General features: G+C 43.8%; 2 protein-coding genes across 3 annotated transcripts in view; both read left to right on the top strand.

Annotated features, from left to right (window-relative positions):
- Positions 1 to 20,768, top strand: part of INPP5B (inositol polyphosphate-5-phosphatase B) — a 56,062-nt gene extending 35,294 nt beyond the window's left edge. Inside the window, 15 exon segments of the mRNA XM_080655419.1 lie at positions 62 to 163; positions 1,097 to 1,211; positions 1,811 to 1,927; positions 2,573 to 2,760; positions 4,200 to 4,311; positions 9,041 to 9,150; positions 9,969 to 10,104; positions 11,536 to 11,646; positions 13,676 to 13,838; positions 14,889 to 15,124; positions 16,199 to 16,312; positions 17,813 to 17,906; positions 18,200 to 18,327; positions 19,405 to 19,516; positions 19,762 to 20,768. Coding sequence (XP_080511545.1) covers positions 62 to 163; positions 1,097 to 1,211; positions 1,811 to 1,927; positions 2,573 to 2,760; positions 4,200 to 4,311; positions 9,041 to 9,150; positions 9,969 to 10,104; positions 11,536 to 11,646; positions 13,676 to 13,838; positions 14,889 to 15,124; positions 16,199 to 16,312; positions 17,813 to 17,906; positions 18,200 to 18,327; positions 19,405 to 19,516; positions 19,762 to 19,868 — 1,945 coding nt within the window. The 3' untranslated portion in view covers positions 19,869 to 20,768.
- A 1,078-nt stretch (positions 20,769 to 21,846) lies between these two features.
- Positions 21,847 to 24,859, top strand: part of MTF1 (metal regulatory transcription factor 1) — a 39,815-nt gene continuing 36,802 nt past the window's right edge. For both annotated transcript variants that reach the window (XM_080657852.1, XM_080657851.1), the window contains exons 1-2: positions 21,847 to 21,941; positions 23,518 to 23,976. In XM_080657852.1, the coding sequence (XP_080513978.1) occupies positions 23,569 to 23,976 (408 nt within the window). In that variant the 5' untranslated portion in view covers positions 21,847 to 21,941; positions 23,518 to 23,568. The remainder of the gene's footprint in view (positions 21,942 to 23,517; positions 23,977 to 24,859) is intronic.

Here is a 24,859-nt window from a genome sequence, read left to right as displayed (position 1 = left end):
TGCTTTCCCTTGTTGTCTCCATAGTCCTCCTAAGTGACCGATTGATTTTCTTTGGTGACAGGTTTTTTGTGGGAACATACAATGTGAATGGACAGTCCCCCAAAGAATGCCTCCAGCCTTGGCTAAGTCATGGTATCCAGGCCCCAGATGTATACTGTGTAGGGTGAGTGTTTCTCTTCCAGTCGCCTCTACATTCTCAAATGTATAGCTGTAGCTGAAGGGATGGGGACATGAAGATGGGGTGGGCAAAAGTAGGTTTACAGTTGTTTCTATGGAAAATAATACAACAATTAATAAATAATAATACAAGAATAAACTGTTTTATGTACTCACAGATGTAAACCTACTTTTGCCCATCCCTTAGTTACCTGACTCTTCACAGCAGGTGAAGGAATTGAAGAATATGTGCTTAGTAACAGCTGCTTCTCTGTTTGACGCTCTTCTTCATAGTTAAACACATTTCTGGCACGCTTAAAGTGATGTGCTTGGCATTTAAATGCTAGTATTGAATTTTTAGTATAATCCTCTGTTAAAATCACTGCACCTTAAACCGATTTTCATTACTTAGACATTCAACACTTTTGGTCATGAAGCAAAGAATATCTTTTGCCAGGGAAGGAAGGTTAGCTTAAGAAAAAAGAAGAAAAAGAAAAAGAAAGGCCCCATCAGTCAGTTCTTTTTGTTTCACACTTACCATCCTCCTATCACTATACTGGGCACTGTTGATGGGGTCGGGGAAGCAAAGAAGCCTGTATGGTAAAGTGGAAAGGGCCTAGAATTTGGAATGTATGTAGACCTAGGTTTGAACCCATTTGCCGCTTGGTGCTTGTGTGAACTCGTGATCTCAGATATAAAATGAGGATGCTTCCAACTACTTCACAGGCTGGCTATGAAGAGGAAATGGCCTGCGGCTGTGAAAGCACTGGTAAGTGCCTTAGCATTTTGACCCTCGGCTCTGAGTGTTTGTTTTTCTTTTCTCTTGAGGGTCCTGCAGTGTAGCCAGAAAGCTAGGATTTACCTACCCAAATCAATCTTTGGATGTGTCATCTTGTACATTACCTTTCTCTACTTTCTTACTTCTTGCTTCTCTTACTAGGTTCCAGGAGCTTGATCTGAGTAAGGAGGCCTTTTTCTTCCATGACACCCCGAAGGAGGAAGAGTGGTTTAAAGCTGTATCAGAGAGTCTTCATCCAGATGCCAAGTATGCAAAGGTAAGAGAGGAGTCAGGGACCTTCGAATGTTAGGTTGCCACACAGGGAAATTCTAAGACAGTATCTCACATTCTCCCCAAGCCAGTCCTAATTATCCTGCTATTTTCAGTTCCAGGTCCTCCAGCAGAGGCACCTGTGGATGGGCAAGATGCAGTTCTTTTTTTTTTTTTTTTTTTAAATATATATTTTATTGATTTTTTACAGAGAGGAAGGGAGAGGGATAGAGAGTTAGAAACATCAATGAGAGAGAAACATCGATCAGCTGCCTCCTGCACGCCTCCTACTGGGGATGTGCCCGCAACCAAGGTACATGCCCTTGACCGGAATCGAACCTGGGACCTTTCAGTCCGCAGGCCGACGCTCTATCCACTGAGCTAAACCGGTTAGGGCCAAGATGCAGTTCTTGGCACTTGTAGGCTAAGTTGTCACGTAGCATGCTAAGTGAGTCGAATACGTGATTGATTACCCTAGGTCCTCGTGTGGAGGAGATACATGAATACTCTCAGCCAGCTTTGAGACCACTTCTCCTCTGGGATCTTTATTCCTGTTTCCGACTTCTGGTTAATGCTGTGACTTGAATGTTGGGCTCTGTTTTCCAGGTGAAGTTCATCCGACTGGTTGGAATTATGCTGCTGTTATATGTCAAACAGGAGCATGCAGCACACATCTCAGAAGTGGAAGCCGAGACCGTGGGGACAGGAATCATGGGGAGGATGGTGAGTCCTTGGTGGTATGTTTGGCACACTGAGGGCCTGATCCCTAAGGTTTTGACCCCACTTCTATGATACCTTGATGCATTGTCCCAGTGAGGATGCTGGTATTAGAAGATGAATTGTATCCTCAGCAGGACTGGACTGAGCAGACCACTTACAAATGGTATTTTAGGGAATTGCTGGCTAATTTGCCCAACTAGCACGGATCCTCTTGTTTACTGTACACTAGAGTCTCTAGTTTATCCTCCCATTTAATCCATGAAACAGGTTGCAGAAACTATATTGGGTCACAGAGGAAAAGAAAGAATGCTGATGCAGATTTGCCATTTCCTCTCCTTCCTGAGGCCATTAAAGTCCTGCTTTTAGATTCTACTGCTAGAGCTCAGCCTCCTGTGGAGAAGGGAGAGCATGTGGCTTTCCTGGGATTTCATGGAATGTGGATTCAGCTTGCCACAGGCTGGCTAGTCATTCTTCCTTCTTGGATTTGTTTTCTTACTTGTAAAATGCAGACAATAATACTGCTTCACTACCTCACAGGGTAATAATGAAGACTAGATAAGAGAAAACATTTTGAAAGTCTGTGGGTTTAAACAACTGACATAATTAAACAACTGACAAAACTGGATTTCTCTGGGCTCCTCTTCGTAGGGTAACAAAGGAGGAGTGGCCATCAGGTTCCAGTTCCACAATACCAGCATCTGCGTCGTGAATTCGCACTTGGCAGCCCACACAGAAGAGTACGAGAGGAGGAACCAGGACTATAAAGACATTTGCTCTCGGATGCAGTTTTGTCAGGTTGACCCGAGCCTTCCCCCTCTCACCATCAGCAAGCACGAGTGAGTCTGGACTTCTACCCCCACAGGTCACAACGCCCGGTGTTTTGTTAGGGAGGTGACAAGGGGAGGCTTCCCACTGCTGGAGTGGGGGCTCTAGCCAACTCTCGGTTACACACGGATCATGTCCCTTGGAAAGGTTTAGTTTCCTGATTTCCCATCTGGCAGACCTCTAGAATTCTTCTCAAATCATGTGTCCCTGGGAAATGTGTAAGACGTATTTTAATATGCGTCTGCTTTGATACAACACCACCGTGAAAGCAACCAAAGAGCGAGCTCTCAACGCCAGGCTTCAGAAGTATGTTTCAGGATTTTATGCGTCTGTTCTTCCCAGGAGCATATGTCATTGAGAAGGACTGCATTTGTCTGCCTTCACTTAGTCTTTTATACCTCAACTTTATAAAGCTGTAGTTGCAGCTGCTTGGAGCATCTTGTGCTAATTTTTGTCTATCTTTTTATTTCATTTATCTCTAAAATTTCCTATATGTCTAAATTCAAGGCATATTAGAATTTCTGACTTGAAAGTAACACTTGAAGCTTGTGCCACTTTTTTTATAAAAGGAAGAGCCGCTGGGGCCATGGTGTCTGCCACGGAGTGTACAGAGTCCAGCCTCTCATCCTGCCTGCTGCCATGGTGGAACTGTCTTGAGCTCACTGGTGTCCTAGAAGCTGACAGGATGGCTTTCCTTCTCTAGGGAACCTAGCAGGCAGTTTGTCTTCCGTTCTGCTAAGCCTGCAGCATCCTAGTTTGTGAGGTTGCAACTTGCATGTCAGTTTGTCTGCTTTTATTTGGGGGTGTGTGTACTGCTGTGCAGATTCTCTCGTGACTTGGTTGTTGCTTCTCGGACTTTATGGATGTGCAGTGTCATTGAGGAACATTCCATTATCTTTTTGCCCAAAGCACCAGGTGTCGTAAAACATCTGTCACACTGTGCCAAAAGAGCCAACCGATGCTATGGTGGTGGTTAAGCCCAGATTAGAGGTTGAGCTTTGTTTCAGAGTAACTCAGCTCTAGAAACAAAGGCTGAGGGTGTATTTTGTGGACTGGAGTGTGCATGGAGGCAGAGGCAACATCATGGCATCATCTAGTTTGGGGTCCCTGGATGATTGGCATGACTCCCCAAACTTGATCTTTTTGCCTCTTCCCAAGAATGAAGTGAATTATTGTCTTGCTTTTAGATCCTATTAGACTATCTTTCCAACCATACAAGAATACAAAGGAGTCAAGGAGAACTCGAGGCAGTTTATAATGAACTTGGACCAAGATAATTGTGTAAGCAGCATGGTAGACGTGGTATTAAATGAGAGGACAAGAGAGATTTCCTGAGCAGCTGAATCATTTCCCTACCCAGCTCCCAACAGGCTGAGCCTCAGAGGCCTTCTGTGATGAGACGGGTAAAGTCCCTACTAACGCCTGCAACCTTTGTGCTCTGTCCTTGCAGTGTGATCTTGTGGCTGGGGGACCTCAACTACAGGATAGAAGAGTTGGATATGGAAAAAGTGAAAAAGCTCATCGAAGAGAAGGACTTTCAAACCCTGTATGCTTATGACCAGGTACAGATGGCCACCTGTGCCCTCTAGGCCGCTGTCCCCACACTGTGAGGGCACAGGAAAGCCTGGCTTCTCAACTCTCAGCCTCTTCTTCCTCAGCTTGGAGGTTTCCCTGAGCAGCTGATGTCCAGTCATGTCTTTCATCTGCATTTCCATCGTCCATAGTTGTCTCCCCATTGGCTTGTCCCTTGAGGTGCCTGGTCTCTCTTCTCTTGGGAGCAGGAGTGTTCTCTTTCTCTGTCTCTCTGCCTTGTATGTGCTCATTCATTCATTCATTCATTCAAGTTGGGACTAGGGGTACCAGACTTCTCATAAATAAGATACGTGGTTATTTAAAATTATTTTCTAATTCTTTTGAATTTGTCTCCTGTTCCACTATCCTTCTCCTCCCCACACTTGTCCATTGTGAATGGCAACTCTTTTTCCTGAATGGCTTTCTTCACTTGTAACCTGCTTTTCTCCTGCCGTTGTTTGGGTTAGCATTTCTGTCTCAAAGCATTAGCCATTTCACAGGACAAGAGCAGTCAGTTTCTCTCCTTCTTTAGGCTACTCCTCAGTAGACTGAAAAACGGTTCCAGTGGTCAGAATTGTTCAGAATGTTAAAGTTCTTTTTCGTTTTAGTCTATGTCCCCTTTTAAATAATCTTAGTATTCATTAGTCTAAATTTTTCAGTTATCTTTTTCTCCCCAGTGCAGATCAATTTCAGGAAAAAAAAAAACTGTCAACTTTATATCTTTTTTAAAAATATATTTTTCTTTATAGAATAATCTCTTTATTAATCCATCTTTTTCTCTGTAGCTGTTTTCCTTGGTAATTTACTTTTATTTTCTTTAATACCCATTTCAGCATTAATCCAGTCTATTCTATTCTATTCTATTCTATTCTATTCTATTCTAAATTATCTGTTCTTGCCTTTGTATTCTGGACTGAGGCATTCTAATTTCCCTGGGAGTTTAATACTCATCTCCTCTTGCTTTCTTTTCTGGTCTTTCCTCAAGTAATAGTAGCTGTTTTGTGTGTTCTCTGCTTTCCAGATGGTTTTAAGGTCAATATATGCTCATTCAAGAAGCATCAGCTTACCTTAATACCTAAATGTTTTATTTCCTGTTGCTTTTTCTTTATTAGTTTATATTAAGAATTCACTTTTTGGGGAATTTGGCAACTGTTGTCTCCTGCATTGGAGCTGACAGTTCTTCCCCAGTTCACTTAGCACCCAGCTGGGGGTAGGGAGCAGGGGGCAGGGGGCGGGGATGCAGGGGCACCTGTGGTTTTATGTCTTGCTGAGAGTGTGACCTGGAAGGAGCTCCTAGAATTAGTGCACTAAGAAGGATGCTAGCGGTGCACACGCTTCCAGACCATGTGTGTGCACCCTTCTACGAAGAAGTAAATATGTTTGCCTTGCTGCCTGGCTCCCAAGTATGTTTTGTATTCTACCAGAACCCCTGACTTGGGGGACTTGCCTTATTTCTAACAATTTGGGGGCTCGTCCAGGATACCGTCTGTTGCCACAGGGTAAATGGACCCCTCTCCTGAGGTGGTGCACCCCGCTGCCAAGTTGCAGTGGCCTCGGTGAGGAGGGACAGCCATTACCCCTGGGCTGACTACAAGCTCGGGATCGAGAGTCAGCCAGCAACGCAGGAAGGGCCCAAGCAAGATCCGTGGCAATCAGGTGACCTCATGCATGAGCCAAGGTTAGAAGGCCTCCTGACCCAAGGCCCTCTTGAGTTTCTGGTTTATCGCCATCGACCAGAAGACTACGTTTGTTCTAATCAAGATTTGGAAGGGAGGCAAGTTGGAACCCTCCTGAGAAGGATCTTACCTGTATTGCTTACTATAGAGACTGCTGTTTGGACTGCAGAGTGAGGTTGGACCCATCACACATGGGTTAAGGGTGGACACACCTCAACTTGAACAGCCATACCAGGACATATCCCCTTGAAAGTGATGCTAAAAACTGTGAGCTGTCTTAATAACCATCATGTACTGGGCTCTATTTGCTTAAGGAATCTGGCAAATTGCAGGGGCTTACAATGTGGGCTGGAGAAATGTGTATAATCTGGATCATGCTTACCCAGTTAAGTTATTGGTTATAGATAACTTGAATGACTTGCATATTTCAGCCTTTAGTCAAAAGATTGGCTAGGACTAGATTTAGGAGTAGATGTCATAAGATAAGATCCCCTAGGCCCGTGGTCGGCAAACTGCGGCTTGTGAGCCACATGCGGCTCTTTGGCCCCTTGAGTGTGGCTCTTCCACAAAATACCATGGCCTGGGCGAGTCTATTTTGAAGAAGTGGTGTTAGAAGAAGTTTAAGTTTAAAAAATTTGGCTCTCAAAAGAAATTTCAATCGTTGTAGTGTTGATAGTTGGCTCTGTTGACTAATGAGTTTGCCGACCACTGCGGGCCAAGGCCACTGCCACCACTATGCAAATAGAAGTAGGATACAAGGGAACGAATACCTCGGTGGAATGGATTAAATATTCTGTTCACGCCCTGAATAAAAGCGACTGTTACGCTTGCGTGGCAGGAAGGCTAGAGGCCCAAGTGGTCCCATTCCCATTTGCTTGGACCTCAGACAGTAACAGGATGGAATGTGTGCTTGTCTTGTACCAGGAGGATACCATCTGGGGAAACACTTCCTGTAAGACTCTCGCCCTGTTGTTCCCATTCAACAGAGGTAAAGAGCTAAGACAACAATCTGGCTCGTCCTCCGACGTAAACTATACCTCGTGCCTCTCACGGAGGGGAACAGTGCTCAGAGTTTATGAGGAATGTATCCGGATGCGTAAATGGCCCAGTATCCTCAGAAGCCCATCGTGCTGCACTGTCGGTACCCTGTGCTGATGTCTGGTGGTGTCATGGGGGACCCTGACTTGTGGCCTTGCCCAGAAAATGGAGTGGACCTTGCGCTCTGATACAATTGGCTATCCCTCTTACGTTGGCATATTGTAAACCTTTTTCAATGGACAGACAGACTAGGAAGAGGAAAGAGAGTCTAGGGGGTTCCTTTGATCCCCATATACACATATTGGGGTTCCAGGAGGAGTGCCAAGGAGTTTAAGACTAGAAATCAGATTGCTGCAGGGTTTGAGTCTGTCCTGTGTTGGTGGCCCACTGTGAACAAGAATGTGGTGGATTAGTTATATTTTCTAGAACCAGCAAAGGCTTGTTAACTACACTCGAGACGCAGTTAAAGGGATAGTGACGAGCTAGATGCCAGCAGCAGGGTGACCTGGGAGAACAGGCAGAAGAAGGAGGAAGATATGTAATGTTGGGGCCAGTGCTGTGCATTCATCCCTGACAACACAGCAGACGGACCATCACTGAGCCTAAGGCACTGGCAGTTTTAGTGATCAGTGAGCTGGAGCCTGAGATCGAGGTCCTTTCTCTGGTTCACTAGAGCAATGGTGTTCACTTCACCCCTTGGATTAGGAGCTACAGTGATGGGATGTCACATCATTCCATGTCTTATCCAAGGGTTAATTGAAACCGCATTGACCAAACAGCAAATTAGTCTCCTCCTAGACGCTGCAAAGCAGGAAAGTCAATGGATGTCAGCCGAGTTTGAAGAAAAGAGTTTAAATAAAGAAAAGGGGGGAATTGTGAGAATAAACAAGTAATCTTTTCTGTCAAAGAACAGTTTAGACAGCCGCCATTTTGGACTGCGTGACTTGGCAGCCTCCATGTTGGCCGCATGGCTTGCAGCTCCCCTGGGGGCTGCCATCTTGAAACCGCAAAGGCCAACCCCTCCCTTTGAATTAGCTGATCACGAAAGACTGTGCACCTGAGCTCCAATCAAGAGCAAAGGACAGGTCACGTGCGTAAGGGATTATAAATCCGAGCAGACTGCCTGCTTGGTGTGCACGCGCTTCCAGATCATGTGTGTGCACCCTTCTGCGTAGAAGTAAATATGTTTGCCTTGCAAAAAAAAAAAAGAAGGATGCTAGCTATTATAATGTGTCAGGCACTGTTCTAAGTTGACAGTTCATTTTTCCAACAATCCTGTGAAGCAGATTCTAAGTTCAGAATTTACAGTTGGAGAAATCAAGGCACACAGCTTCCTTCATTTCATATAACTAACTGGACAAGCTTCTTTTGAAAGTGCTTGTTTGTTTTAAGTGATTTTTAAATTTAAACCATAATTGGCTTGGTATATTTCTACTATATGTTTCTACATACATGGAAGTTTCCCTTTGCTTTTTGGACTGTATCTTTCCAGAGACTCTTTTATAGGCAGTTTTGTCTCTCTGTGTCATTAAAACAACTGTGCTACACAGACGAAGCATTTGATACCTAAAAAGGAAGAGCTCTGTCTGTTGGTACCTAATCTTCCTACGGACGTGTCAGTAAGATGGTACTCAGGCTCCCTGGATGCAGTAACTCTTATAAAAGCACCTTAAAAACTATATAACAGTCAAAGGAAACAATAGCTTGCTTGCTCCTCTTCCTAGAAGTTAGTTGATTGAAGATCTTACATACGGTGCACAGCTGATGTGTTGTGGAATTGTGCACCTGAAACCTGTGTAATTTTGTTAACCAGTGTCACCCCAATAAAGTCAATAAAAAGGGGCGGGGGGGGAGTAAAACAAACAAACAAAAATAACCTTCCAGAATAGCTTTTTCATGGGCCTTTCCTTTTGAATTAGGGTTCAGATTTCAAATTGATATCTGCTAATTCAAGGCTTGAACTTTTTATTCTGAGATTTTCTTTTTCTTCCATCCTTTTGTATAGCTGAAAGCTCAGGTGGCTGCAAAGGCTGTCTTTGAAGGCTTCACAGAAGGCGAACTCACGTTCCAGCCTACCTATAAATACGATACTGGCTCCGACGAGTGGGATACCAGGTAGGTCAGAGGTTGCTTCAGGAGGTCAAGCAAACGAAAACCCAGAAATTTAGGGAAGCACTTGCCCTCACGGGCCTAAAGGAGTAGATAGATTTACTGTGACTTTTCTCCATGTTTTGTACTCTGGTTAAACATTTTCTCTCAATATCTGCTCATTAAGCAGCCTGCCTTCCTCCTTGTTTTCTATTTGACTGCTTTAGCCTTTGTTCCTTAATAATTCTTGTGACTGATTTACTTTTAAGTTATTCTTAGGGGCATAAGATGATTCCAACTAACTTAGGTTGTACTTGGTCATTGCATAGTAGTTCATATATTTTATTAGTGCCTATGGTATGCCATGCCCTATTCAATGCATTTTACTTGTATTATCTCCTTTAATCTTCTCAACAACCTGTCGAAATAGGTATGATTTTGTTATTCTCATTTTATGGGTCAGGGAACTGAGGCATTAAAAAATTAAAGAGCCTCCCAAGCAGGCAAGTGTAGAGCCAGGATTTGAACCCAGGCAGCAGTAACTCAAAGCCTGTTTTAACTACCATCTTTTAAGAACCATAGAGTACTTACTGTCAGATTGCCTTTTGACTCTCACCTCATCCCCATAGGAGGCCAGAAAGCAGGGAATTTTCTGAACGGTGTTTTGGATGATACACAGGATACATGTTATATCTTCGTGAGCCCAAATCGCTCCTGACCTCTCAGATCACTGGGCTTTGAGGACTGGACGGCTCCACCCAGTCATCCCCCAGCTGAGCCAGGGGCTAGCCAGGCAGTGGGTACTGCTGTGCCTGTGAGGCCCCAGTGTGGACTTTGCATTTCAGTGAGAAGTGTCGTGCTCCTGCCTGGTGTGACCGGATCCTCTGGAAAGGGAAGAACATTACTCAGCTGAGTTACCAGAGCCACATGGCCCTGAAGACCAGTGACCACAAGCCTGTCAGCTCGGAGTTTGACATTGGGGTAGGTGGGCAGCTGCGCCCGTTGTCATCATTCCGTGGGGAATAACAGGCTCTCACAACCAAGACTACTTTTTTCGTTCTGGTGTCCTCCTCTTCCCTTGAGTATGATGAAGCTCCTTTGAAAATTGTTTTAATTTCAATTTAATTCATAATTGCTTTGACATACACCACTGTATGTTTCTACATTCATGAAAGTTCCTCTTTACTTTTTGGACTGAATCTCTCCAGACCTTTCTCCATGCATTTACAAATGTGTGTCAGCATTCTCTATGTATCACAGGGAATTTTTCCAGAGGAAGGTTTTCCTTTTTGTAAAAGAGATCATATTATGCATATTATTCTGAGAACTTATTTTTCCCCACTGACTGTGTCTCAGAAGACTTTTACATGACACTAAAGGCAGAGCTCCCTCATTATTTTTAAAGGTTTCAAAATATGCCACAGTGTATATGTTGATGATCATTAGTTTCCAAAGTTTTGCTATTGTATACAGTGCTATGGTAACCACCCTTCATATATCTTTGTGTACCAGTGTATTTCTATAGAATGAAATTCCTAGGGGTTATATTAATGGTTCAATGAAAAATGTATTTTAAATTTATTAAATTTTGCTAAATTATCCTCCCAGCAGTTTTTACCATTTTACACTTCTGCCAACCATGTATGAGCTTATTTTCTCAAACCCTGGCTAATATTGTGTTTTATCAATCTTTTAAATTTCTACCAACACAGTGAGCCAAAATAAAAAGATATTTCATTATTTTAGATTACATTTCCCTGATTACTAGTGAAGTTGAACATCTTTTCATTTATTCCCTATTTGTATCTCTTCTTCAGTGACTTCAGTGTTTATTTTATCAGTTCTCAAGGGTCCAGGTAGAAGCATATCGCAATCCATGAGGGTGTGGGTGGTTTGAAAAAAAGTCTAATGAATATTATAATTAAAGTTTTATTATTGGAAAGTGACAAAATTGTGTTTATAATTCAAAATACAGAAGGGAAAACCTGACAAAATCTTGTCTGATGGAGCAGTTAGTTTAAAAAAGCTTGAGAAGTGCTTTTTAAAGAAATGCTGCTTTAAATCAAAGCTCTAGAGAGGTTTCTTACTGCAGGCCTTTTGGCAGCAGCAAGCCAAGTAGAGCGAAGCACTGAGCATCCCTCTGCCCTGGTCCTGAGACCTGGTAGAACTGCCGACCAGGCTTTCACTCTGCATCCTCTTTCTGCTAACAAGGAAGCAGTTGACTCCACAGGCTTTGCCTCTGGGCGACCCTTCTATGTCTGTTGTTGATTGGGATCTTTGTTAATTAATTAACTCTATTTAGTCTCCACTTTCTGTATTGCTGTTTCCCAATGCCGCCAGGAATGTCCTGTAAACTGAAAAAGAGGAAATGGGCAGGAGCCTTGGCACTCAGCCTCTGATGTTTCCTTCCAGGTGAGGGTTAAAAATGAGGAGCTTTACCGGAAGGCTCTGGAGGAGATTGTTCGATCCTTGGACAAGATGGAAAATGCCAACATTCCTTCTGTGTCCCTCTCCAGGCTGGAGGTAGGAAGGACTGTTAAGAATATCAGCATTGGCCCAGCTGGTTTGGCTCAGTGGATAGAGCGTCGGCTTCCCGGGTTCAATTCTGGCCGGGGGCGCATGCCTGGGTTTCGGGCTGGATCCCCAGTAGGGGGTGTGCAGGAGGCAGCCCATCAATGATTCTCTCTCATCATTGATATTTCTCTCTCTCTCTCCCTCTTCCTTCCTCTCTGAAATCAATGAAAATATATATATTATATATATAAAAAAAGAATATCAGCATCAGCCCTGGCTGGTTTGGATCTGTGGATAGAGTGTTGGCCTACAAACTGAAGGGTGGGCCCAGGTGGGTTCCAAATTTGATTCTGATCAAGGGTATGTGCCTCAGACCTTGAAACCAATCAATGTGTCTCTTTGTTTTTTTAATATATTTTATTGATTTTTTTACAGAGAGGAAGCGAGAGGGATAGAGAGTTAGAAACATCGATCAGCTGCCTCCTGCACACCCCCTCCTGGGGATGTGCCCGCAACCAAGGGACATGCCCTTGACTGGAATTGAACCTGGGACCCTTCAGTCCACAGGCTGACGCTCTATCCACTGAGCCAAACCGGGTAGAGCTCAATGTGTCTCTTTCACAGAGATGCTTCTCTCTCTCTGTCTCTCCCCCTCCTTTCCACTCTCTAAAAATCAATGGAAAAATATCCTTGAGTGAGGATTAACAAAACAAAACAAGAAAGAATATCAGCATCTTCTCTTCATAGAGCTTAAATTTCATCTATGAGGGCTCAGAATCCCAGGAGGTACCCATCGGACTACTGAACTCTAGTCTTTCTTTATAGGCTACTTCTAGATAAAGTGAGGCTGCTGATGCTAGCTGAGAAGAAAGGGGTTGTTGGTTTATATCATGTTCATCTCCTATCTTCTAAACCAGAAGCCTTTAACCATTTGTGGCTCATAGATTTCACCTACGCATGAGCCATCTGTGAGTTAAATAATGGCAAAGGTGATCCAAAATGTGTTTTGTTTTTGTAAATTTTAATATAACTGGTGTGTATTCTTGCATTGGGTTTGTCTTCCTACTGATGTGTTGCTTTGAGATCAAACTGAGTCCGAATTTCTTGGGTATGCTTGAGTTAATGGTAGGGAAGGCAGTATAGAAAAGCAGTGGTCAGTGGGAGAAGTCAAGTTAGGGTTAAAGATTTTTCATGAAAGAGCCACAGCATAGATCATTCAGAATTGACAATACCAAGAAGTCAGTCAAATGGGTATTTATGGTGAGAGTATTTTTAATACCTTAGATGTCCAGCCACTTGGAAAGATAAGTTTGGTCTTGAGTTTGTTTGGGTATAGAAGATGTAAATGTTGATTCCTTCAGGAAATTTATTTATAAAACAACATGCTTTCTTTGAGTTTTTGGGTTTCTGGGTTAAACACAATTGGTCTTTAGCGGTAGCTGTGGCCTCCCAGGTAAATACGTAGAGAAGAAACATGATTTGAAAGAGGTGGTCCTTCTTTCTTTTTTTAGAGGAAGGGAGAGGGAGAGAGAGAAACATCAATGATGAGAGAGACTCATTGATTGGCTGCCTCCTACACCCCCTATACTGGGGATCGAGCCCACAACCCCAGCATGTGTTCTTTTTTTTTTTTTAAATATATTTTATTGATTTTTTACAGAGAGGAAGAGAGGAAGGGAGAGGGATAGAGAGTTAGAAACATCGATGAGAGAAACATCGATCAGCTGCCTCTTGCACGCCCCCTACTGGGGATGTGCCCGCAACCAAGGTACATGCCCTTGACCGGAATGGAACCTGGGACCCTTGAGTCCGCAGGCCGACGCTCTATCCACTGAGCCAAACCGGTTTTGGCGTGGCATGTGTTCTTGACTGGAATTGATCTGGGACCCTTCAGTCCGACTCTCTATCCACTGAGTCAAACCAGCTAGGGCTGGTCCTTCATTTTCTTTCCAGAAAGGGCAAGGAGTGCCCAGTTGGGTGTCTGGACAGGTTGCCAAGAAGAGGACATTGGTCTGATGGGTTCCGGGTTTGTTCCCAGTTCTGTTTTCAGAATGTGAAGTACATGCAATTGCAAGTGGAATCCTTTACAATTCATAATGGACAAGTACCCTGTCAGTTTGAATTCATCAACAAGCCTGATGAAGAGTCTTACTGTAAGCCGTGGCTGAACGCCAACCCCAGCAAAGGGTTCCTCCTGCCAGGTAAGGCCTCTGTTCCAGGTCCCTGGTTACTGATTTGGGGTACACTCTACCCTATCTTTGCTCATTTTCCTGTAATAAGCTTTTTGTTTCTGAGTGTTTTGTTGTCTGTTTGAAACTTTTAAAAAGTCCTATGGATGAATCATCTACAAATAAAATATAAAATAGTAAGGAGTGTGAGTTCAGCTTCAGAAGCATTCTCAATCATGTATTTGTTACATAATTTCACAGAAAGAGAAAACCTAAGATTGCTGTGAAGCAGCTGCTGCTGTTAAAAGAACCATTTTTAACCTTTGCCAGTGGCTCAGTTGGTTGAAGCGTTGTCCTGTACACCAAAAGGTTGTGGGTTTGTTTCCTGGTCCGAGCACATACCTAGGTTTGATTCCGGTTGGAGTGTGTATGGGGGGCAACCAATGGATGTTTCTCTTTCTCTCTCTCATCAATAAAAACATATTCTTGGGTGAGGACTACAACAAACAAACAAAAAGAATCATTTTTACTGTCTGCCTCACCATAATCAACTCCCACTTGCTCTTGTAGGGAAAGATAATGGGGTGGTAACCCAAAAATTATATCTGGCTCTGGAATGTACCACGCATATCTCTCCCCTAACTTCTCCTTTGCACTCTATGTTGTGCTGTGTGGCAGAGGGATTAAGCCTGTTTTGTGGACAATTCACAGGGTGATAGTTTCATTGTATTTTCTACTCGATCAGGTGTCTTTATCTGACCTTGCTCAGGGTAAGCTCTTCGATCCATGCCTTCTTAGTGATTAGTAATTACTAGTTTAAGCTGTGCTACTTAGAACTTAATTTCGTAGTAGTTGCCTATTCACGTTTTTGTTTGTTGTTTTCGTATTCCCACTTGGACTGTCAACTCTGTTCGTGTGTCTCCTGAGTGCTGAGCACATAAATACTTGGTTGGCTCTTATTTCCTCTTATTTTCCTTCCTTAACCCTTTAGGCCTGGTTGACTCTCCTCCCTTTCCATCTTTTTTCCCCCCCTTTCTCTTGGCCTCCCACCAGCCAACATTACTTTTTAATTTTTTTCTTCAGATTCGGCCATTGAGATTGAATTGGAAATATTTGTAACTAAGACCATGGCTACAAAGCTCAATTCTGGTGAAGACAAAATTGAGGACATTCTTGTCTTGCACTTGGACAGGGGAAAGGATTACTTTTTGTCTGTGTCTGGGAACTATGTGCCCAGCTGTTTCGGATCTCCCATTCATACACTGTGCTACATGAGAGAGCCGATTTCTGACCTGCCGCTTGAAACTGTTAGAAAGCTGGTGAGTTATGTGCCACAGGGAAACATCTAGTACTGTGCAGCAGCCACGTCAGTCAAACAGGGTATCCCCAGGGATCTGAGACTTCTTCAGCCTCCCTAGAGCTGGCTTATTGTATCAGTTATGCACAGTATTGCTGTGTAACAAACCACCCTGAACTTTTAATGGTTGAAAGCAACCAATTATTGCTCCTCCTGCTTCTGTGAGTTTCCTGTGTACCTCTTCTGCTGATCTCGCCTAGGCTCACCTGTGCAGTAGCAATCAGATGGTGGCAAATTGTGAAGTCAGCCCAGATTCCAAGGGCAGGAAGAGACTCTACCACTTGATAGAAAAAGCTACAAAACGTTGTGGCCATGTTTTTCAGTCTTTCATACACAGTGCATTAGAGAAACTCAGCCATGGATATGATGATAATGAAGGTTCCCTGGCCCATGTTCATTTTCTTATTTTCTATTTACTTCTTTTCTCTTATTTTTTAATCATCGTTTGGTAATGTATCATCCCAAACTAAATTTTCTGAGACCTCAGAGGTTCCTATGGAGACAATTCTTATACAAGGCAACTAGTTTGGAGCAGATTTATAGTAATGCATATGCTCCTCCCACCCATGCATTTTTAAATCTAGGTACTCTTGGACACCATCCTCTATTGTACAGATGAAAACTGAGGCTTCATAAGGAGATTGATTTGTCACAGGTCACATGGCAAGTTAGCAATGGACCTGGACCTTGCATCCGGGTTTTTGGACTCTCAAGTCTGTGTCCTTTTTCCCTGGACCACAGTGTCTTTCTAGCTCTGACAGTGAAATGCTATAGGCAGGATTTTTTTCTAAGACGTTGATGCACATTGTTACACAATTCATGGACACTTCTTACTATAATGCATTCCCAATTCTAAAAAATCACCTTTGTACTTTGTGCCACCTGATTTCATTTCTGACTATGGAATGCTTGCTTAAGGGCATTGAAATGTCCCCCTTCTCCCATGGGTTTGCTGTCCCCACATCCTGTGTTTTCCTAAGCCAGCATAGCATAAGTTCTCTTGGTGGGGCTTCTGAGGCTTTTTATTTCTTTTCAGACTCTGATGCCACTCTGGACTGAAGATGATGGCAGCCAGTTGGAGAACCCCATGGAAATCCCCAAAGAGCTCTGGGTGATGGTTGACTTCCTGCACCGAAATGCTGCCCAGGAGGTGGGTGGTGCTTCCACAGTCAGACCTATGGAGGCCAGGCTGCCCTGAGAAAGAGCATCAACCCCAGTTGTAAGCAGCTTTTAATCCAGAGAACCAGTGGAAAGCTGTTTTTCCCTCAGGGCGTGAATGACGGATAAATAGGTTCATGTTTCACACCCTTGGGGAACCATGGTATGACATGGAACACTTGGTTACCCCCAAGGGAAGCAGCCTTGCACGGGATGCCCTTCCCAGCACTGCATGTTCCCTCCCCTGGCCTCGGGTCACCCCTGTAGAAAGCCATCTGGAGCCTTCTCAAGCTCTCAGCCAGGTATCCTTTTGAGGAACTCTCCCCAGCTTCTGGGAATGGGATGTACTAACTTGTAGACAAGCCAAATAGAGGCAGGAGGAATTTCCAGGTTATGTGAGTCAGGAGGCCTGATTTCTAGAGTGACTTGGGCAACCTTCATTGAGATCAGATTAGCCAGTTTCACTGACTCATTTATATAGGTCGCAGGGAGACCAAGCAACATACATTCTTACGATATTCTCTTTTCATTTTTTTTATTTCACATTGAGTGTTACAATGTACCAAATATTGTTCTAAGTGTTTTATAGTATTGCCTCATTTAGTTCTCAGAAAGGTAAATAACTTGGTGAAGGTCCCAAAGCTGATTAATGGGCAGGATTGGGATTTGAACCCAGGGAGTCTGGCTAGAGAAGTCACATTCTTTTTTTTTTTTCCTTTTTAAAACAATATATTATTGATTTCAGAGAAGAAGGGAGAGAGAAATAGAAACATTAATAATGAGAGAGAATCATTGATCAGCTCCCCCTTGCATACTCCCCACCGGGAATCAAGCCTGCAACCCTGGCATAAGCCCTGACTAGGAACTGAACTGTGACCTCCTGGTTCATAGGTGGATGCACAATCACTGAGCCACCCCGACTGAACAGAAGTCACTTTCTTACATACCATGCTCTTCTACCTTCTCTGTAGAGAAGTGTAACTTTTGAGCAATACATGTAATATGGTTATTATGAACAGTTAGATGGCATTGTCATTTTATAAAACAAAGGAATATAAAGTCCCCTGGGACTACTGGAAATACCTTTATTGCCATAATCTTGTTTTCATAAAGCACTGAACTGCCTGTTAGTTTTCTTCATCTTATAAATGATATAATTTCTTCATAATTTTCTTTTCTGGTTAAATCGCTCTATAACACTGCAGGAAACATAGCTGCTTTTAAGTTTCCCTTATGTTGGATCTTACTGTTGTATATCATAGCTCTACCCATAGTTTTATAAAAGATGTCTTATCACTCACTCTAAAGACCTGTTGTGGGAGCCTGCCTGGGAAAGCCTGCACCAGCCTAAATCAGGTTGTCTACCAGGGTGACTCAGAGGCCTCACTACATGCTTCTTTTTGTTCTCTGCTGGAAATTATATGTATTTCTAGGTCAGGAATTCATTGCTGATTTTCTGATAATTACTTTGTGACTTTCTTCCCTTTTGCAGGAAGATCTGTTTCAACTGCCAGGCCGAAGGTTGGAATTTGAGCAAATCAGGGACTGTTTGGATACTGGAATGATTGATAACCTTGATACCCTCTGTATCCTTTGTGTGTGTGTGTGTGTGTGTGTGTAAGAGAGGTGAGAAAAAGGAAATAATATTTTAAGGCTCAAAATCAGATATTGTGCCCTCAGCGAACATGTTTTTCTTACTTAAAGTTTACAATTTAAAGCAACCAATATAGTAGGAACTAAGAAGGGCCCAACTAAGCTGACATACAGCTTGGCTCCTTCGAGCTAGCAGGCAGGTAGCACTTCTGGCATGTGCTCGGTCCTGGGCCTTTTCCTAACCATGGGCAGCAGCATCACCCGTTCCTTAACGATGGGCCAAAAGCCCTTAGCAATCATTCCGTAGCCGAAGCCTTGCTGCTTTTCCTGGAGAGCCTGCCAGAGCCCGTCATCTGCTACAGCGCTTACCATAACTGCTTGGAGTGTTCTGGCAACTACACAGCAAGTAAACAGGTGAGGGGAAGCACTGAGTATCAGCATACACATGCTGTAGCCCCAGACCTCCCGGGGCCTGAGGGAACAGAGCAGTCACAGCCCCTCACATGCAATATCTTAGAAACTCACCTGTATCTTTCCTTCCCAAACCTGTTTTTCCTCTCCTCCCTTTTTTTCTTTTAATGGCATCACACTTAATTGTAGTGACTCAACCCAGAAACCTGAGTCATTTCTGACTCCTCCACTTCTCACCTCCCACATGCCCAGTCCCCTTGATCTATCACCCATCTTTTTTCTTCCATTCTCCTTCCACTTTCCTTGGTGCAAGGCCCTGCATTCAGGCTCTCCCTCTGCTGATCTGTTTTGTGTACTGCCATTAGGTTGTGTTCTAAAGCTCTCATCGTGTTACTGTTGGTCAAAGACCATACTTGGCTTTCTGTTGCCAATGAATAATTTTCTTAAACATTCAAGACTTTCTATGATCTCTAGTTGCTCACATATATAACAGAATCATCTAGAAAACCTGCTAATAATGCAGGTCCTAGAGCCTCATCCCACATTCACTGAATCAAAATCTCTTTTGGAATCTACTTTGTACAAGCTTCCTAACCGATTCTCATGTGCAGATAGATGGATTACTTATTGATAATTCTAGCCTGATCCCTTCCAGCTTAGCACCTGTTCAGTTATGCTCCTGCCAACAATGACTTCTCACAAAGTGCTCTCTCTCCTTATCTCACTGTTTTCCTTCTCTTGTCCTTTTTTATACTTTCTTTAGTCCTAAATACCCTAGTCCTTACCTCTGCAAGTCCAATCTTGTCTTATATTCAAGACCTATGTCTTCTATTTCCTTAAGTCTTTGGAGAGCACATAATTAGAAGTTTGACCTCTAAATCCATGTAGTACTTGATTTGTGCTTCTTTCTCTCTTTTTTTATCTGTGCTTCTCTTTTGGCACTTGTGCCAAATGGTAAGTGGTCAAGGTTTTCTGTGCACAGTCTTATTCATGTACTTGGATCATGTACTCAATTCCTGGAATATAGCAGACACTTAATTGAATGAATAAAAAGGCAAATCCCAATTCTGCCTCTTTCAGGTCATTTCTACTCTCCCCACATTCCACAAAAATGTCTTCCACTACTTGCTGGCGTTTTTGCGACAGTTGCTGAAAAATTCAGAAAAAAATAATTTGGATGAGAATATTCTAGGTAAGTAGCCAAGTGTCTGTGGAAAGCATCTCTGCAAACTGAGAGACTTGTTATAAGAAATGTGGTTGTGGAAGGTCCCAAGTCCACTAATAAAACTAAAATCTCAAGCTCTGGGCAAAGTTTACCCTCAAATAGGTCTTAAAGCAGAAAATTTGCTTTTGGGGACCCTTCCCCACTCATAATAACACAAAGAAAATTAGTACCTTCTTTTGCTGAATCATGTGTTTTCTGTGTTTTTCATGCAGCTAGCATATTTGGCAGCTTACTGCTTCGAAACCCAGCTGGTCAACAGAAGCTTGAAATGGCAGAGAAGAAGGCTCAAGAATTTATTCACCAGTTCCTCTGCAACTGACCCTGAGCCTCTGTCTCTTCTCCTATTTTACCTGAAGCATCCAATTACCAATCTCACCTGTTTCCGTTCGAGAGTGGCCTTAGGAGGATGTGAGGCCACTTGGAAACTCGAGTGGCAACTGCCAGTTTCCTGAGCCCAGGCCATTTCCCCCCACCATGGCTATCACACTTAGTGCTGCTGTGAGTTGTGAGGACATGAGAGAAATCCACAATAAAACTGACATTCAATGTTCAACTTTAGTTAATTTAACACAGATTATTTTTTTAAAAAAATGGGTTTTTTAGAGAGACAGGGAGGAGAGGGAGAGAAACATTGATAGGCTGCCTTCTGCCTGATTCCCTTCCCCTCCCCCGCATCCCCCAGGGATCGAGCCCCCAACCTGGGCATGTGCCAGAGATGGAACCAGAAACCTTTTGGTGCCCAGGACAATGCCCAACTGGTCAGGGCTCTATTTTTTTTTAATGTTTAAATAACTGTACTTGTGCTCACTCAGCCTGTCTCCAGGGCATAGTCAGTGCCTTCCCTGTCACCTGGGGTGAGCTCCCATTATCAAATATTGAACACACTTTGGAACTGAAAGAATAAGTCGATTTGGACAACAAGAATGCAGGGTAAATAGGCTATAGCCACCCCAGATGCTTCTAGCACTCTGAGGACATGTGTATATGCAGATGCAAAACCTATTCCTTTTCCTGCTCAGATGTGGTGCAACACCTCTGGGGCTGGCCACTTAGCCACTGAGGTCAGTACAGTGGCTTGAAAATGAAAATACGGAAGAAATTGGTGTTCTGGTTAAACAAGTGGGACTTTCTGGGCCAGCAAATTCTCCAAACTGTATTTGATGCATCCCCTCTCTCATATGTGTAATATATTTTAACGATAAATGTATTTTTAACAGTGGTTGTTTGTGTTTTTATTTCTTAAGAGATGGCAGTTTTCTGCAGCTGGACTTTTGCAGCTTAAGCATTGGGCGGCTGGTCAGGGGCCAAAGAGATATTTGCCTGGCATCTGGTGGGTACAGTCACTATTCACATTTTTCAAGCAAGAGATGGTACAGGCATGGCCTGAACCCCTTTACTGCTGTTCTAGTCTCTGGGAGTTGTTGCACTTTGAATATTCCATACAAGTAGCTTAAGGGAAAAACAGGTGTTGGCTGCTGGGATGTTCTAACAGCTAGATCTCCCAGGGATTTAGAAAACACTAGAGCATAATGACGTCATAATCAAAATTGCTTCTTGGGCCCTGACACACCACTACTTGGCAGTGTAAAATGTGTTTTAACTAGTGGGTACCAGCCAGTAGCATGACAATGTGAACCGTTAAAGAAAGGGAATGGCCAGTAGGTGGCGCTGACTGGCCCCGGCGTGAGTACAGTTGGGAGCCCACAATCCTCAGCCTGGGAAAAAGTTGGACAGACCGCTGGGCAGGAGTGAGCGACCTGCGTGCGCTTCTGTGAGAGTGTACGCGCGGGGGAAGAGGCGGCGGCGTGCTCTGGCTGGGCTTGCAATACTCCCTAGTCCGCCCTTTAGGTTCAATCTTCCTTTCTCGGACCCTCCGGCTTATGTTCATTAACTTTGCTGGGTGATGAGAAGCTGGGGCCACAGAGAGAAATGGCGGGAGTGCCACAGCCTTCCATGCTCCCCCTGTCGGAATTCGGATACCTAACTGTGGTCCTTTCTGTGGCGGTGGTGGCTGCCATGGCGAAGACAGCAGCATAAGCTGGACCGAAGCTGTTTTGGATTGGTGTCTGTAGGGGCTCAATCCCCTTTCCCTGCAACTGGTGTCGCGGGAGAGACGCCTCGACTGACACGGCGCGCACTTCCCCGCGCGGGACCGGCTCACCGTCCGGCTACGTCGCCAGGCGCCCCGCCCCTCCCGCTCGCCAATTGGAGGCTCGAGCTCAGCCCCCACACACGCTACACCAACCAGCAGCGCCAGGGAGAGGCGAAACCCGGCTCTCCTCCTTCCTCCGGGAAGCGGAAGCGGAAGTGACGTTCGGGAAGGTGGGGGCAATCATGGTGCCGCTGGGGAGAGGAGAAGCTGTCGCTGCCGCCGTTGCCGGGAGCCGCAGAGGTAAAAGGCGGAACTAGACGCGGCCTGGGCTGGGAACTTCCCTGGGGGCGCGGGACTTAGGCTCCCTCCTGAAGCATTTCCCAGTAGAGACCCCAGTCAGGTCACCATAGAGACCCCACCCCTCCTCTGTTTCCATGGGGATGGGTATCCAGCCCCCTCCCCTGTTTCCATGGAGACCGGACCCTGCCCCTCTTCGCCAGGATCGGAGCCCCCCCAGCCTGTCTTCAGATTTTCCGTGTAGCCAGGGCTGGGAGCTCTCCCAGGCAGGTTTCATTCCCAGCCTCCTCTCAGGGGTGCTGTTTGTACTCGTTTGCCATCCTCCAACCTCCTGGTCTTGTTTGCTTCGGACAGTTGGTCTCTGTTTGCCGCCGAAGGTGCTTGGGCAGTCCGGTGGGGCCCCGTGCGCTTCTCTCTCCTCACAGATGCAGCGAAATGTGCATCTACCGGGTTGCGTAAGCCAGAGCAAGGAAGGGGTCGGGCGGGTTCTTCCCTCGGACTGTCTCTGGTAACTATCTCTGTCTAGCGGCCCCACTACGTAAAAGGTTCACTTTCTAATCCAGAGCAGAAGAGAAAGATAAAGTGCAAGTCCAGACTGAAAACTAAAAGTGATGGGATTATTTTTTCAATTCTCTGTTCTGCCTGCCAAACTCACATTTGTAGAACCTCTGTGTTTGCAGGTAAATCACTATTCCAAAACAGGAAAGCTTCACATTTGGTATTTTTCCCAAGAGAGCAAATCTTCCCAAGAGAGTGTATCTGCAGGTCTTCCATTCATTTAGTTGACATCTGGACTCCTAGTGTCAGTGTACTGTGCTAGGGACACTATAAACAAAAATAATTCCTCATTCCCTCATTGCAGACAGCACACTATACAAGCGATGCTTCTGGGTACCAGATTGTTTTAGGAGGTAAAATTGTTTTCATTAGGTATGTCTGATTAAGGATCAGCCCCTCTACTCAGAAAATGAATCATCTGTTCCAGGAAGGAAGGAAGGAATTCACACTTGTTTCCTTTACTAGTGCTTTCATGTACATTATCTCTTTTACTTCACATAACTTTGAGAGGACAGAAATTACCAGTCTCACCTTACGCTTAAGAAAAATGAGGCACAGAAAAGTTCCCCAAGTAGTAAGTGGCAAAGATGGAAATTGTAGGTACGTGACCCTGCCTCCAAAACTCTGCACCTTCACCATAGACTGCACTATCTCCTGGTCTGATTTGGGGCTATATTTGAGTGAGGTTTCCTTACTTTTAAGATTTATAGCAACTCAGACTTGAAGCAGTTTGCCCCTTAATCCCCTTTAGGTATTTTGACCAAGCTTCAAATTGTTTGGCAGTAAAGCACATTTGGAAGGTCTTGTGAAATGCTACTTTTTACTTCAGTTTTTAAAAAAGGCATTGCTTTTAAAATGACTTGATGGTTTCAAAGTAAAACTTAAAAAATTATTCCTAGGGAAAATGATTTTTTATTTACTTCGACCTGGTCTTTAAATGAGAGGAAAACAGCCCTGTGGTTGCTGAGGAGGTCCCGAGGTGCTGTGGTGTGGCTTAAACTCTGGCTTTGTTCTATTGCAGACAAGTCATTACCTTTCCATTTCTCACAATTGGGCTGAGCACAATTGAACCATGGGGGAACACAGTCCAGATAACAACATCATCTACTTTGAGGCAGAGGAAGATGAGCTGACCCCTGATGACAGGATGCTCAGGTTTGTGGATAAAAACGGACTGGTGCCTTCCTCATCTGGAACTGTATATGATAGGACAACTGTTCTTATTGAGCAGGACCCTGGCACTTTGGACGATGAAGATGATGATGGACAGTGTGGAGAACCCTTGCCTTTTCTAGTAGGGGGTGAAGAGGGCTTTCATCTAATAGATCATGAAGCAATGTCCCAGGGTTATGTGCAACACATTATCTCACCAGATCAGATTCATTTAACAATAAACCCTGGTTCCACGCCCATGCCAAGAAATATCGAAGGTGCAACCCTCACTCTGCAGTCGGAATGTCCAGAAACAAAACGTAAAGAAGTAAGTAAAGTGGTGGGTGAGGGCTCAGTTTGGCTTTGGGGAAAGTCCTTACACAGCTCTTGGTGGCAGTTTTAGCGGGAAGTAAAGGAGTCTGTGCTATTAGGACCTACAATGGCTTTCTTGTCAATAATTCATGTTTCACGTTTTGTTGTGACTGTGGAACTTTTGGTTTGTAAGGCTACATTGAAATTTGGGAAAACGAAATTATAATGTTTCTCATATTCCTCCCCAAATCATAAATAAAATAGAAATTTCACTGAAGTACATTTATATTTCTGATGCAGGAATGACTAGATCTGGCTTACCTCTAGGTTATATATAAATGATTTTTGAGTATTTGCTGGAATATGCTTTTTTAGTGAATGTTTAATGAATAATAAATGCTAGCTTTCTTTCATAAAAAATTTAGGCAAGAGACACTAAATGAGAGCAGGTTATCTAAAATAAGTTTTCATGCTTTTATTTAGCTAGTGTGAGTAAGGTAATGCATGTCACAATGTTTTGGAAACTGTTAAACATTCTACAGGTGATGATTATTAGAATAAAAGATGTGGTTTAAAGGTAGTGATATACATTATGTAAGAACTAATTGAAGGTCAATTAGAAAAAAATAGATCACAGGTAGTTGCAATGCAGGGACTAAATGTAAAATGTTACCAGATAGATATAGGGTAAATTGTTTGGCAAAATAATTTTCTGTTTTCTTGTAATGAAGGTCTTGAAATGGGGCATTTTATTATTCATGACATATGGCTTTTCCTTTGGTAGCCTTAGGATCTCAGAGCTGGAAGGAGCCCTAGAGAGACCATCTTGTCCTACCTCCTTACCCCCCATGCAGTAATCTCTATAGCATCTCTGACATCAATTTATCTGGTCTCTGCTT

This window comes from Plecotus auritus (genome assembly GCF_963455305.1).
Source record: "Plecotus auritus genome assembly, chromosome: 2".
Lineage (NCBI taxonomy): Eukaryota > Metazoa > Chordata > Mammalia > Chiroptera > Vespertilionidae > Plecotus > Plecotus auritus.
The sequence above is the reverse complement of the archived record's forward strand: the minus strand, read 5'-3'. Positions and strand labels throughout refer to the sequence as shown.